The sequence below is a fragment of the Xyrauchen texanus genome, chromosome 34 (assembly GCF_025860055.1).
Source record: "Xyrauchen texanus isolate HMW12.3.18 chromosome 34, RBS_HiC_50CHRs, whole genome shotgun sequence".
Classification (NCBI taxonomy): Eukaryota; Metazoa; Chordata; class Actinopteri; order Cypriniformes; family Catostomidae; genus Xyrauchen; species Xyrauchen texanus.
Window position 1 is genome coordinate 12,012,040 of NC_068309.1, and position 16,641 is coordinate 12,028,680.

The 16,641-nt window shown below is 37.3% G+C and overlaps 1 protein-coding gene across 1 annotated transcript in view; it reads right to left on the minus strand.

The window, feature by feature from the left end:
• ulk1b (unc-51 like autophagy activating kinase 1) overlaps positions 1 to 4,506 on the minus strand; it is a 29,364-nt gene extending 24,858 nt beyond the window's left edge. The window contains exons 1-3 of the mRNA XM_052103903.1: positions 3,898 to 4,506; positions 3,296 to 3,388; positions 3,147 to 3,188 (exon numbers count right to left, since the gene is read on the minus strand). Coding sequence (XP_051959863.1) covers positions 3,147 to 3,188; positions 3,296 to 3,388; positions 3,898 to 3,987 — 225 coding nt within the window. The 5' untranslated portion in view covers positions 3,988 to 4,506. The remainder of the gene's footprint in view (positions 1 to 3,146; positions 3,189 to 3,295; positions 3,389 to 3,897) is intronic.
• Positions 4,507 to 16,641: the final 12,135 nt, after the last annotated feature.

The following is a 16,641-nucleotide window of genomic DNA, read 5'->3' on the forward strand; positions in this document are numbered from 1 at the left end:
GAAGTACCTCCAACAGAGGCTCACACCAAACTCCTACGAAAATATAAACGTATAATGCAAAGTGCTCCGGCTTCACTTTAAACGATCGTGTAAAAGCAAATGTTTCTGGTCATATAGCGGGTTCATATTTGCAGTACTAATGACACACAGTGACACAGAGGAACAGACGCCCGCTTACTTTATTTTGTGGAGTGATAAAATAAGTCAAGTGAGTCAAATGAGAAAATGAGTGATGAAACTAAATCTCAAAGGTTGCTTTGTGAGAAATAAAGGCTTGTGTGTTTAATCAAAGAGCATTAAAATAAATGTAAGCTAAGAAATTAGGACAGTAATATTTTACTATTGCATAATATAAATGTAATAAAAATATATACAAAATTAAATATTTGAGTTAAAAAAAAATGTGTACCGTACATGTAAAATTGACTATAATTAAAGTTGAACGAAAGTTTTTTAAAAGTCATTTATACGTTTTTAAAGCCTTCAAATGAAATAATATCCATGTTTTATTATTTGATTAATACATTATAAGTTAAATATGTAAAAATGACTTCTTAAGGTGCATGAAGCACAGATGCACCTAAAGAAATATGACAATAAATAAAGCCCTAAATGAGACAAATAATCATTGTAGCCCAAAAACTGACAATTAATCATCATTATCGCAATTATTTCTTTGACAATTAATCGTCAGCTAAATTTCATATTTGTGACAACCCTATTTGTATGGTTATCTCATAAACGTTTTCCTATTTGAAATAGAAATACATTTTTGATACCAGCTATACAACAGAAAAGTGATGAGCAACGACAGCATGTGGACTAAACGACAATCTGGGTGACCAGTGCCACCATTATGTGGCCTCAACACTGTTATATGTTAAGCATTCTAGAGTCTATCTGTAAGATGTTATTGAAACCAGTGACCAATTAAGGATGAAAACCAATACAAAGCTATGACTAGCAGCTGTGTTGAGCAGAGAATCCTAGATCTAAAGTACACCCTCAAACCTTTTTTCCCATTATCCATGCTATCCATCAAAACTTGACTGTAGAAAGTCAATGGTTATGCATCTTATTCAGTTTAGAGTACGCATTCAGATCTAGTTGAGTTGATTAAAAAAATTTACGCTTATACAGTTCTGTTAAAAATGTCATCTCTCTGCTTCGGAAGAGATACCAAAATAAACACAGTACCTGGTGTACTTCCCACATTCACACAAACAAGCAAAAGTTTGTCATGTGTGGCAAGAAGCCAAGTAGCTCAAACACAGACTTTCACCTCCGGAGTAGAGCAAGCAGAGCTACTTGAACATTAATGCCATTCAATTCATAGACAGTCAACACGACCCCAGAAAGTGGTGCGACTATCCAGGAGATGTGAGAAGAGAACAGGTCAGACCAGAGAATCTTGTGTGGATGAACTGTGCTGAGACACTTGAGCTGTAGCTCTTCAAACACACACCAGAGTATGCTCTTTTGAATAGATTAAACCTTCTCTCGAAAAATTCTCACAAATACAAAGGAAACAAAAGCAACACCAAACCTTAGCAGAAATAGCGAACACTACCAAAAAAAGTAACAAACGTACCATGTAGTGTTTTTTGAGCTATCTTGGTTGGAACCATGTCAATAGCATGGTACATTCAGAACCATAGTATATATCAAAATATTATTGTATTACCATCTGATACTTTCAATGTAAAATGGTACCACCACATTACTTTTTTGTAGTGGTCAGCAGATACAGATCATTGGCTGATATAATGCCAATAGTAACAGAATATAATTTAATGATGGAAAATGAGACATACGCAAAATTGCTAAAAGCAAACACTTGTATCCTCTAAGTACCGATACAAAATTTGAAAACAGCAATAACCAAATAATGTAACAATTCAGTCTATTAGCCATGGACAAGGCTGTTTGTAGATTAATCGGCCTACCTGATATAATGATCCACCATTACTTTTTTGTAAGGGAAACATGTGGTACATAAAAGTAATCCATATGACTCCAGTGGTGGAACTCATGCCTTCTGCTACAATTGGTTTTGGGTGAGAACAGACCAAAATGTAACAAATTTTTTCACTATAAATCTTGACATCTGCAGTCTCCTTGGTGATCATGATTTCAAGCTTAAGCGTCAAGCACTAGGAAGTGTAATCTAGTCAAACTTGAAATGATGATCGTGCCTAGAGACGTAAAGATGTAATGTAAAAAGTAGTTACATTTTAGTCTGTTCTCACACAAAACTGATTGGATCGCTTCAGAAGACATGGATTACACCACTGGAGTTTTATGGATTGTTTTTATGCTGCCTTTGTGTGCTTCTTGGAGGTTCAAAGTTTTGGTCACCATTCACTTGCATTGTAAGGATGTACAGAGCTGAGATATTCTTCTAAAAATCTTTGTTTGTGTTCTCCAGAAGAAAGTCAAACACATATGGGATGAGATCATTTTAATTTTTGGGTGAACTATTCCTTTAACCTACATCATATAAACATGCCTGACACATTAACTTTGTGATTACCCCGTGGACAAAGCAAATACCAAGAAACAAACATTTTGAAGGAAGTATCAAGACATCAAATGAAAACATTTCACCAGTCTTCACTCCACTGTTGCAAGATATATTTTCCCTGAGAGCCAATGAACTCAGAATCCAGAATCGAGTAGCACACAATAAATTAATATCTAGATTAAGATCTGTTGACCCTCCCTGTTTTTATGCAATAAAACATTTGTTTTCAGCATACGCACACACAATAAAACATAGCTTGACATTTTATAGATACCATAATTCTACAGTATATATCTATGACAAGGATGTAAATGTGTGCACAAAACTGCAATACCCATAATGCATCGTTCTTGCAGGTTAACCATTAAAAACAAGCGCACATGTCATATCAACACAAGAACACGTGATTGCTTTGAGCCAATCAAAGCAAAGAAAATAATGCTAAAGCCTCGGACGATGGAGAAACATAATTTTCCGTCGGTTTCTGACGTCTTGGGCAATTAACGAAAGTTACAGTATTTGTATAAAATAATTTAGACTAGTTAGAGTTGAACAAAATTGATTAAAAACATTGCACTGAAAACTGGGACATTGAAAACTCCACATTTCATGTTTAACCTACCTGAAAGTCATGTAATGCAACGATGTTCTCATGTTTGAGTTCCTAGGGGAAAGCAAACAAGACATATTTTGTACTCGCTATTTCTTGCAGTTAGGTAATGGAAATTCTGTCAAGAATTGCATTGCATTGATAATACAACCATAAATTACCTTCAATATCTTGATCTCTTTCCCGAGAAGGGTCTGGGATTTGGCCAAATTCTTCTTGTTTATGCATTTGACTGCAACCTCCCAATCGTGCTTCTGTCCAGAAAATGCAATGCAAATAATGCAATTTTAGTGGTTTGACCGCAATTATCTATAGATTATGTTTGTGAGTGCATATACTGTGCAACATGTCAATGCATGTCCATGATCATAAGGAGCATTGCAAGAGTGCTTGCAATATTTGCCGGAATAATTGTCAATAATTGATTGTCTGCACCCCCAAAATTGTAAAACCGGAAATTAGCACACTAATGCCTTGTTTACATATGAATAAAATAAATGTATAAGTGTAACGAGCTTCAGATGCAAGACACGTCTCTTTTAGGATTGTTAATCGTGAATTTTAGCATAGTATTATACGTTTAATCTCTTATTCTCGTCTCCATCTGTTGTGCTCAGGGCCTATTGTGTCTTTAAGGTGGTATGTCGGTTGTGCAGCCAATAAGTGAGGAAACAACAAAACTAGTATTAGGCGAATACAAGATAAAGCCAGTGCTTTTAGATAAAAACCATTCGTTATAAATTGTCAAATGATATTTTCTCACCTCTCGATTCCTGCCTTTGAACACCACTGCGAATGCACCATGTCCTACAAGATCCTTTCTGCTGAACTCGAATTTCCCGACAGTTTCCATCCTCTTTCACGTTCCCAAATGTTGACTATTTATATGAAATATGAAGGATAGAGCTGGCCCATAGATATCCTCTCTCTTCCCCTTTCTCCTCTGTTTGGACGAGGCAGCTGGAAAGTTGAACCTCACTTTTTCTGCGTGCCATGGGCAGCCTTTCCACAGAAAAATCCCACTGTTTTTTCATGATTCTTCTTTTAATTATGTTATTTCCCCATGTCGATCAACCAATTGTCGCGATTTCAAAATAAAACGAACCAACATATAATAAAAATAAAAAACAATACCCCCTTAAGACGAGAACACTGGGTTTAATTGTTTATATCCGATGTTTTCAGCTCTGCGTATGTCCTCTCATGCTACGGTGGCGCTTGCATTAGTCTTGCAGGGTCTCGACTGTATTCAACACTGCTTATTCATTGAAGTATATTTCCCTGAGGTATCTGAAAAGCATGAGTAAGATTTGGCTATTGGTCTCAACAAAGACCTCTATTTAGTCGAAATCTGCAGCGCTGCGCATGCGCGCATCCATCTCATCCAAACTCTGCGTGTTGACGTCAGGGGAACTCTGTCACGAGCACGTCGCACTCAATGACAAAGAAACAAAGAAACAATAAGCTCAAAAGATTATATATATATATATATATATATATATATATATATATATATATATATATATATATATATATATATATATATAAAATAAAAAGCGATATTAAGTGACATGAAGCAATAATTTGGAAATGTAAGAAATATATACCAATATATGACGAGGTTCCATTCATTAACATAAGTTAATGCATTAGGTATCATGAACTAACAATGAACGATATACTTTTACAGCATTTGTTAATCTTCGTTAATGCAAGTTTATAAAAATACAATAGTTCATTGTTAGTTCATAGTGCAATAACTAATGTTAACATATAGGCCTACGCCATAAAAATGTATTTCTATATGATCAAATTAACATCACCTGAGATTAATAATCGCTGTAAAAGTATTATCGATTGTTAGATCATGTAAACTAATGTTTTAATCGAATTTTAACAAATGTAATCTTATTGTAAAGTGTTACGATAGATAGATAGATAAATGATAGTCAATATATACTTCAATGACATTATTATTTTCTCCAGTCATCAGATCATGTTTTCCCTATTGAGCACTACTCTGCAAAGAGTTGCCACAGTATAATCATGAAATCAATCATTCTCTAGACCACACACTAAAGTGTTTTTAAGACTATTAAAATGTATATAACAGGGCCTGCTTTGATACTAATCGAAACTCTATACAATATATCATAGCTGACTTGATGTTGATATATGACATATAAAAGCAAGTTGCAATAATATCGTCAGGTTTTGCTGTAATGTCGGCAAAAAATATTTTAAATTATTAAAATCAACAGCTTTTTCAAAAGCTTTCCATCATTCTACTTGTTTTTTATTTATTTATTTTTTGAAAGATGTACCAAGTACATTGCATAATGCAGACAAAATGAAATTAATTAACGACACATCGTCTAAGAAACACGTGACATACTTTCTTCAACAATACCACAAGAGGGTACTGCAGGCTTACAAAAGAGTCCGAGCCTTGGAGAAATCAGTGTCTTTGATGCGTGAGCATAGTTTGGCAACCTAAATCGGTCTGGGCCTGGGAAAAGGCATTTGAAAGGTCCAGCTGAGAGCATTTAACATCTTGCATCGTGACCCATTTTTACTCTAACAAGGTTACTTAAAATTATTTCATAATTTGCATATGAAATGCTTGCCTTTTCCCCTGGGTAGGTTAGGATGGCAGGTGCTGGCTGTGCACACGATGGCGAAAGCTATCAAATTGTTATTTTATGCTGCCTTTTTTTTTACTCGTTTGCTGTTTAAAGTCTGCTCACAAGCTTGTGATTTCAACCCTCTTGTCACCCGATGGATCCTTTTCAAAGTTTGCGTCAACGCTTGTAAAGGTCTTTCATGATCCGTCACTTTTGCTCCGGAGGAAACGCCTATTGAAAGCATGTTGGACCGGTGGAAATTCAAGTTGGAGCTTCATTTTCTTTGAACTTTCTGTAGTAATGCCGTAGCCCGTAGACGGCCGTGTCTAGAAGGTAACCCTCGGGCAGGGAAAGTCTCACGATAGTCGCAGTCGTTCCTAAAGTTACGTTGAGGTTGGGGTTTAGTTAGTAGGTTTAGGGTTTCTGTGGGATATCAAATAAACACTGTATGAATGAATCAACTTACGTGAGACTTTACCCAGGCCGACATAAGTAGTTGGTGGAAGCTTTTTGGAAAAGGGTAAAATAAGGCTAAAGGCACACCTTATGGAAAATTAGCATTTTTCTGGTCACAAAGTATATAGATATTGAAAAAATACATATATTACTTTGAAAAATATGTTTGAAACTAAAAAAAAAAAAGTATTTTAATTAAATTGGTGTACACACAAGGTGGAAGGGAAGTATTGTTATAGATTGTACTTAATAATAATAATAAAAAAAAAATTTTGTGTATAAACCACTATAATAATTAAAAACAACAACAAAAAAAATATGGACACATAGAATTTGACACGCGTTTTAGAATCAAATTTTTATCACCTCGGACAACCTTATTTGTCAATGACCCCCATGCAGGAACCTCCTTTGCCAATGGGGCCAGCTGATTAGGCTGCAGTATACAGTGAAGCAATGTCACCGATGTAAAATGGACATCAAAGTACTGCTGCTTCTCAGTTGGAGAAAGGTGTGTTAACTTGTAAGGGGTCTGTGCAGCAAATCCCTGGTGTTCACGCAAGTCACCTGTCAGCTTATCAAATGGAACTCTATAGCAGCTAAACTCATGACAAACAAACCATCGCTCACATCCACTGAGTCGAACTGCTCCTCACATTTGTTTAGAGCCAAAGGTTATCAGAAGCTGCCTGTTGGTCAGTGAAAGGTGCAGGTAGATTACAGTAAAGACCACTGTTGAACTGTCTATTAGCACTATCAATACCAGTAAAGACCCTGGGCTCTGTGTGCATTCAGCTTTACATAAGTAGGCTGAAATGTGATGGCCCAAGAGGGAATGGATTGGTTCTGCTCGAACCATCTGGTGGATTCCCTGCTTTGGTTCTTTTCAAAGCGCTTCAGCATGGGAGTCACGTGATGCCATGCAAAGTTCGGTGGTGTGAACTACGAGCTCTGCGCACTTTGCTTTAATTCTTTTCATGTCATAAATCGGTGAGATTGATCCTTAACGGTTCTAAGAAGACAATACGTGAAAGAATTCAAAATCCTCGGGCTCTGGAGCCATTAAAAGACACTTACGTGCTCAAGCTTGTATTAAACGTGGCGAGGAGTAAAGGAAGGCTTTCTTGGGAGAACCACAGCATTTTCTTTTTCCCAGACTTCGCGAATTCTACAAGAGAGAAACGTGATTGATTCAAGGAATGCAAGAAACTCTCACATCAACGAAAGTGCGCTTTTGCACTGATGTTCCCGGTCAAATTGAGAATAGATGCTAAGGATGCCCACAACAAGCATTGTCCTTCATAAAGTCAATGGACTGAGTAAGTAATTTGGTGACACTCATGTTGCAGCCGAGTGGATCGACTCACTGAACATTCAGTCCGAGAAAGCTGAGTGCCTTCTTTGTCTCTTTTTGTGCTGGTTCCACCTAGCGGATGGTGTTCTTTTGTGTAGCAGCACTCCTTACATCTCTTATTGGTTGGAGTTTGTTTTGTGAAGTATTTCTTGCATGACATTAGCATGATGGGTCATTTGTTGTACTCCTGTAGCAGTTGAATGGGCTGACGGCTTGCTGAACATTTATTTGAATGTCCAAGTAAACTAAATGGCCATTTTTATATATATATATATATATATATATAATGTATATTTTAAAGCGCCAACTAATATATATATATAACCCTTTTGCAAAATCCTGAATTCCAACAAACGTTAAAGGCTGAAATCATTGTTAATATGGAGACCAACTGGTCCTAGTGTCCTCTGTGGGTGTGGCTTGGGATGCACTAAGGCAGTTCTTAGGGGCTGGATCATACAGTATGCCTCATTCATAAAATAAACTCCAAAGCACAAGATCTTGTTCAGTTGGAAGGGAATATTAAAAGCACCAAGGCAGAGCTGCAGTGCTGAATGTCATCTGATGGCGTCAGAGAATTGACCAGATTGAAATACAGATATAATACTATTTTGTGGCAGAAGGTGGAGTTTTGGCTATTCAGGGCAAGACAGTCATACTTTGAGTCTGGTAACAATCAGGGAAGATTTTGGCTGGATATATAAAGCAGAGAAAGTCTTTTTCTACCTTTCCCTCAGTGAAATCTGCTGGTGGGGAAATTTTTACCTCAGCCATTGATATTAAGGCTTTTAAAGAGTTCTATCTTGATCTCTATAGTTCCACATCTTCGTCTACTGATGAAGATATTAGAAACTTTGTGGAACTATTAGAACTCCCAAAAAGGATGACTGAGCAAAAAAAATAATCTTTATTCTGAGATAACCCTGGATGACCTTGGCGAGGTAATTAAGGCCTGCCTACAGGCAAGGGTCCGGGGCTAGATGGCTTTGCCGCTGAATTTTTTAGATCTTATGCTACAGAACTGGCTCCACTTTTGTAAGAAGTTTATTAATAATCATTAAAGAATGGAAAGCTTCTGCCAACCATGACACAAGCCTGGATCAGTCTGATTCTTAAAAAGGACTAAGATCCAAGCGAATGTAAGTTACCATCAATTTCCCTGATCCAGCTAGACATTAAAATATTGTCAGAAATTCTGACTAAATGATTAAGTAAAGTTATGACATCACTTAAACATATAGATCAGGTGGGGTTTATTCAGGGCCGTAGCTCTTCTGATAACATTAGGCATTTTGTCAATATCATGTGGTCAGTTGTGAATGATCAGACTCCAGTCACTGCCATCTCACTTGATGCCAAAAAGACATTTGATATGGTTAGAATTGGATTATCTTTTTAAGATTTTGGAAATATATGGGTTCAGGAATACTTTTAATGGATGGATTAGGTTACTTTATAGACACCCGGTAGCGCTGGTACAAACAAATTGATTAATTTGAGATTAGGGGCCTCGGGGGCACCCAGCAGGGTTGCCCTATTTCCACATTATTGTTCTGTCTTGCCCTGAAAACTTTAACAGCCGCAAAAAGAAGGAAGTTGATTTTCCAGGGGTGGTGGTGGGAGGTATGGTTATTAATCTCTGACCCCACTAGATCTATGCCTTGTCTACATAGAATTATTAATTCCTTTTCTATGTTCTTGGGATACAGAGACAATTGGTCTAAATCCGAAGTTTTGGCACTGACAGCATACTGCCCAGTAACCGGCTTTCCAGTCGGGTGCCTTCCAGTGGCCCAAACAGGGCATTAAGTATTTGGGCATTTTATTTCCAGCAAATTTGTGTGATTTATTTAGAGTTAATTTTGACCCCTTAATAAAAAGGTTTTCGAGCGATGTGGGCAGGTGGGCTTCATTACATTTATCGATGATTTGGAATAAATTGTATTCCAAAATTTTACTACCTGCTACGGTCTCTCCCTGTAGATGTCCCTGTAAAGGGATCAATGGAAAGGAGGAGGCGAGAACCGGCTTGACGATATAAATGATAGTTTTAATGATAAACACACGTGACGGACATGTCCGCAAATAATCTCTCTCTGCCGCACGGTCCCCTGCAGTCAGCCTTTAACCCTCACAGAGGCATAATTAGCCTAATACGGGACCGGGTGCATAGGATCACGACCCGGCCCCGCCCTCCGCCCTGCCACAGTCCCCCTCTCTTATTTCAAGTAATTTGATTGCATAGCGAATTCCTTCATTTGGATTGGTAAGTGTGCTAGATTGCAGTTTAATAAGATACATAGACAGATTGACAAAGGTGGGCTAGGCCTACCCAAGCTTTGTTTTATTATTATGCATTTGGTCTCAGACATTTGGCTCATTGGTTGCTTCCACCTGAGAGAGCCCCTCCCTGCTTTTGTATTGAACAGGAAGTTCTTGAGATCTTTTGAAAATTTGGTTCAACATTCTGGGATTCCCAGATCTCAGTTCTATAGGTATTTACAGCAGTGCCACCTGCTCTGTATTTTTTTTGGGAGTACTTAAATGGGGCAAGTACTTTGGGGGACTGTCGGGAGGGGCTGTGCAGAGAGCAGTTTAGTTTTATATTATATATTTGATTATTATATTTTCTTTTGTGTGTGTGTGTGTTAAGGGTGCATGGGATGCATGTGTGAGGACCCACCAGTTTTTAAACTGGTAATAGTGGGGGTTAAATGTTGATTCAATGTATATATGTTATGTTTGTTTTTTGCTATATGTCTATGAATCAATAACTAATTTTAATTGAAGAGAAAAAAAAGCCCTTCGGTTAAGGAGGAACAGCTCTCTCATTGCTCATAATTGTCATACAGCAGGGGCGGACTGGGAAGGGGGGTGGGGTAATGATATTCATTCATTGATTGTGCCTGTTACTCAAAAAGGCCACTAGATGGCACTGTGTTAATTGTTATTATATTATGGATACTATGCAATGAGTAACAAAGAATAACAACACAGACAGAAGTGTTAAGAGAAAATAAACAATGCTTACATCCATTAGACCACAGAAAGGGAGCTGGTGCTGTTTTTGCAGAGAGACTTTGATTTGCGGTGTTAAATGTGAAGTGTGATGTTAAAATACTTTCTCCTGTCCCAGTTTATTGTGCAGGGACATTATAAGTAAGCCATTAGTAAGTTGATTCCCTCAAAAAGTGTAAATAATGTGGCTTTATTCAAGGGGTCTCTCAGACATTTATGTATCATTTTTCATTTTGAGGACTTTTTGAAATATTTTATAAGTGGGGCAGTGGTGGCTCAGTGGTTGAGGCTCAGGGTTACTGACCAGAAGGTCAGGGGTTCAAGCCCCAGCACCACCAAGATGCCACTGTTGGGCCCTTGAGCAAGGCACTTAACTCCAGGTTGCTCTGGGGGGATTGTCCCTGTAATAAGTGCACTGTAATCACTTTGAATAAAAGCGTCTGCCAAATGCATAAATGTAAATAAGTACCTTTCTTTGTCTTGTTTTCCAGTAAAATATTCAAACATCATTAAAATAGAATACATTTACTTGATACAAAATAACATGAGATGTTAAGTTTTGTTTTCAGAGATATCTAACCAATGGGATAAGAAAAACAAAGAACTCCATTTCCATGCAGTGGAAACACTGTCATAGACATCAAAGGGGGCTTGAACACCTGCCCTTTTTCTTCCTCGAGAGAAAGTGCCCTTTTTTCTGGAGTGCTTTTTTCTTTTTTCTTTATATAAAATTATATATATATATATATATATATATATATATATATATATATATATATATATATATTCCTATTTACACAGAGCTTCCTGTCAAACAAATATATTTATTGGATAAAAAAATCAAAGCCAAAAATAGTTAACTTGTGTCTTGCTAACATGCATGACTCGTGAGCTACTAGCTAAAGTAATAATTTAGCTAAAGTTTAGCTAAGGCAATATATCATGGCCATACATGGCTAATGTACTGTACTTAATGGAGACACTACAAATGAATACAGTAAAAAAAATGTATTACGTCATCACAATTGCCACACTGATATGCAAATTAAGCGGTAACTAATTAAAATGTGCTAATTTGCATACATTTGACAAGGCACTGCAGGTGAATAGGATAAACAAAATAACTAAAGCATATCATCACAGATCTTCCCCAGTTAATGACTTGCATCAAGAGTATTTTCCCCTGAAATGTTATGTTTAAATATGCAGATTAGCTTGTTTTGGGTAATTTAGAAGAAATCTACAGATGCAAATAGATGGAGGGTAGTAGGCTTAAAACAAACACCATCTAAATGTGTATTTTGGAAGTTTTCTTTCCATTACAGTAAAAAGAAGACATGGAAGCAAAATAGACCAAAATCAAAAAATTGACCACTACATGAAAAAAGTGTCCTGCCTTAATCAGTAACTTCATTAGTCAAGTTCCTCATCTAACAACTATCCATTCTATTAGTTTGTTGTATGCTGATCTTTACATGATACAGACAGACCTCCCTCAAATGTGAAACTAAGTCCTGGTCACCATCAGTTATTGTGTGTGTGTGCACGTGCATGCGTGGTAATGTATTTGATCAATACATTAATGTATTCAGGTAATTCAGTATTCTGTTGCTTGGCTGCACAATGCCAAAAAAGAAAGAATACAGAAAAGGAAGGAGAGGGAGTGCCAGCAAACAGCCAAGAGTAGCAAATCACTAAATGCATGGTTAAACAAGGTACCAGAAGCAAAACACAAGAGAGAACACATAACTAAGATGTTGAAAGTGTTACACCTGAGAGAGCAGTAGAGATCTCTTAAGCAACAAATGAAAGACAGGAGGAGGCTTTAGAGGCAACACCTGACAAAGATGACAAAGATGATCAGGAAATCACTGTCCGTGTTGAAGAGACCACAGGAGGGGAAACGGTGGATAATATTGCGTTTGAGCAAGCAGTAGAAGAGGATGAGGTTGAGGAAACTGTAAGTAGTGTAGAAGAGGCCATATAAAAAATTGCATCCTTAAAGTATCCAACAGATCCCATCCACAACCACGCTTTGATCTCAAGTGTAATGCCAGCTATGTGAAAATGTGTGCTGATAAAGGACCATGCCAACCTTTCCTTAGATTTCAAAAACACTGAAGGCCGATCATTTCAAAAGACGTGGTATGAAAATAAGCCATGATTGGAGTATTCACCTGACAAGGACAGTATGTACTGCTTCAGCTGTCGGCTTTTTCTTAATTAACCAAATTACAACAAGAGTACATGGAGAGTGGCTGGGGTAAACAATTGGAAAAAGGGAAAAAATGCAAGAGCATGCAGACTCAGAGGCCCACTTAACAAGCATGGTGCGATGGAACACATACAAAAAGAGCGCTATACAAGCAGCTTTTGAGGTATCAGATTTTCAAGGCAAGGCAAAAAGAGAGTGAGAGAAACAAAGAAACAGAGAAATTTGGACCAGATGAATTGACATAACTTTATATCTTGCACGGCAGGGGAAGGCTTTCAGAGTCTGCCACAAGCTCAAACCAGGGCAACTGTACTCAGGCTACATTTGGATAAAATCAAAGACCAGAAAATGGGTAAGAAGAGGTGTCAAGATTCACTCCTCTCAAACAGAACACAAAATGATCTCATCAAAGCCCTGGACACATTCACAAAAAGAGAGATAAGGAAAGAAATAGAGGAGGCCAATATATATTCAGTACTTATAGATGAAACCACTGATGTGTCTCTTGTCGTGCGTTATATGTATCAAATGGAAGTCAAGGAGCTCTTCCTCCAGGTCTGCAATGTGTCAAAAACAACAGCTGAGTGAGGAGATGGAGAAAACAGTTCTTGACTTGCTAAAGAACAACGGCCTACAGATCCTACAAAATCAGTAACAGATTTTATTTCAAAGTTCAAGACCTTTTTTTTTTTGTAGTAATTTCAGTTAAGTTGCTGTACTTTTGTATTTTGTCAATCATTTTTTGCTGTGTTTTGTGATTTATTTTTGCAGTGATTTTTCCTGTAAAATTAACAAAATAGCAGCAACAGCCTTTTTCAATTTAGTGTGAAGGTTTCTGTTGATTTTGAAGTGTTATGTATTCCAATAACACCAAAAGAATTAAAAAGATTTATTGCCCTGTGCAAAATAAACAAATTATTAGTGAAATGCCCCTCTCCTTGGTGCAGTCATTTATTCTAAATATATAGGAGTGGTGGTGTAGTGGGCTAAAGCACTAAACTGTTAAGCAGAAGTTTGTTGGTTCGATCACCACAGCCACCACCATTGTGTCCTTGAGCAAGGCACTTAACTCCAGGTTGCTCTGGGGGGATTGTCCCTGTAATAAGTGCACTGTAAGTCACTTTGGATAAAAGCATCTGCCAAATACATAAATGTAAATGTAAATATACTTGAAGCAAGTGGCATAGAAAACATGCACATTGTGGCATAGTTTCCTTTGCTGTTACCTGCTCTTGTGATAAACCTATGTGAATACTAAAGAAGACAATGGTCTCTGTGTGAACTGATTATTTTGTAGAAATCTGTTGAGTATGAAACAATTGCATGAATGTGAGGGAATTTAAATATATGGGTAAGGAAGTCAGAGTGTTAATATATTTAACATTTTGTTTAAAAACAACTTTTTTAAATAAATAATTATGAGAAGTGCCGTTTTTTCCACTTGAGCCCCTGCCTTCCAAAATGTCTGTGCATGTCCCTGTGCTACTCTGCACTGTTTAAAGTTTGATTTTATAACATAAGTTAAAGACAATGTCTGTGCTGTGATTTCGGCTATATTTACATGTAAAATGATCACTCGGAGAGCAAGTTAGAAGTGTCTTATCTTTTCTCTTACTCAGCACACGGCCTCCATCTGGGTAACAGTGAGTGATAAGCAAGAAAAATAATGGTCAAATTAAATAGTTTCAATTAAAACAAAGGAGGAGCAAACAATACAAGTTAGTGATTGGTCCTTGGCAACTCTCTTTGCACATGTGCAGCTCATTCATGTCTGTGTCAGCTGCTGCTTGGCAACTGAATGTGCTGCTCCTCTGTCTGCCTGCCACTCACTGAATAGAGTAGATGCAGAGAGAGGTGTGCCTGCGGTGGTAAAGCAAGAACGGTAGTACTGGCGACTCTTCTATGGAAAGAAGCTAAGGTTTGTCCAAAACATAGCTAGATTTGTCGCTAAGTGTTTTTGACAAAAGTCGCTAAAGGCGTCTGAAATATCGCTAAATCTATCGACAAAGTCGCTAAATTGCCAACACTGCAAATAGCATGCCCGAAACAGCAAGAGTTTGAGCTCCACCCCCTCAGGCCTTCAAAATGTTTCAGAATCCTTCAACAGTGCAAATGAATGAGCAACTAAAGTAATTTTGTCAGATTCATCATCCAATCATATTGATTTATTTGTTCTTTGTGGGTGTGATCTTCGGGCGAGGCCTTCAAGCTGGCCTTGAGTTTCGCAATCACGTTTTAAGTGACGTAATTTGAAAGCGAAGTGCGTGAGATCTTGCTGACGAGTCGACTGTCATCACTGCCGCTATCGTCGTTGAGAAAGAGATCCTTATGGATCTAAAAACCTGAGATGTTCTGCATGACCGTGTGATTGCTTACTTTACTAATCAGGAAAAGAGGACTGATTTTCACTTCAGGTAAATTGGTAAGTGCTTTTTGCACTGTTATAACAACATCAGGAGTTTTCTAAGTGTAAATGATGCTGCTTGAGCATTCAGTTCCATTCCAATCGGAAAGTCGTATTTTACAAATTAATACTTGGAAAAGTTCAATGGAATGCGTCTTTAAGTCAGAATTACAACTTGTAGGCTCCTCAGATTTCGCCGAGATTCAGGGGCATAATGTCACACAAACATGTCGACACTCAGGGAGATATACAAAGTGATAAACATTCACTTCATTAAGTAATATCTATAAATGAGTTTGTTTCCACATTACGTGATATTAAAGCTTTTTTAACAAATGCCTGCAGAAACAGGTGTATAAAACATTATAATCTCTTTTGATAATTGTATACCTGAAGCACAAATGCTAGCGCTGCAGCATTGTTTATCAGTTGGGTTGCTAGGAGACATCTCTTATGAGATTCAAACCCCAGCTAAGCTAATGGGAGCATTGCAGTTCCCAATATCGGAGAATGGAATGCATTGGAGCTGCTGTCCCCGCGACACGACTTCGGATAAACGTTTGAAGATGGATGATGGATGGAATGCAATGTGAATATCCCACATTCAACTTGAATGGAACGCAGCATAACTATGTACCCTGATGAAACTAAATGTATTGCAAGCAACTTTTAAATTGCAAATGTTATTAGATAGATTTTTCTAGGTATTACAGACCTCCTTGGTAGATTCATATGAAAAATTATGATTTTTGAATGTCTGTTCGGGAGACATTCATTTCACAATACAGTCATGCTGCAGTTAAGGTTAGGCTTGCTTGAGCATTAAGTGTTGTTTCAAGTTTTGGCTTTCGTGTATGGAGGTGTTTTTAAAATGTAAATTGGTATTAATAGTTAACTGCGACATAACGAATGATGCCCAAAGGCATATGGTGTCTTATTCATTGTGAAACTGTGTTTTCTAAATGGCATGCATCACACAGAAGGCCTAGACGTTTAATGTATGGCCCGCTGCTGCATTTGAGTTAATTATACTAGTTTATTTTTAAGAAAAGGTTTTGCAGATGTGTTGACCATTAGTTCATAATCAGTTCTCCTAAGATTAGAAAAAATCAACAACATGACATTTCAATTGTAAATATTTTTTTTAGATATATATTAAAAGGGCCTTTGGGTCTCTCAGAACCCAGGTAGAGTGACTAAAACCTTTTACACCCACTTAAAGGGACAGTTCACCAAAAAAAAATGAAAATTATCTTATTATTTACTCAACCTAATGCCATCCCAGACTTTCTTACTTCTGCTAAACACAAACAAAGATTTTTAAAAGAATATCCAAACTCTGTAGGTCCATACAATGCAAGTGGTCAAGTGGGATGTCTTCTATAATATAATAGGTGTAGGTGACAAACAGATCAATATTTAAGACCTTTTTTTAC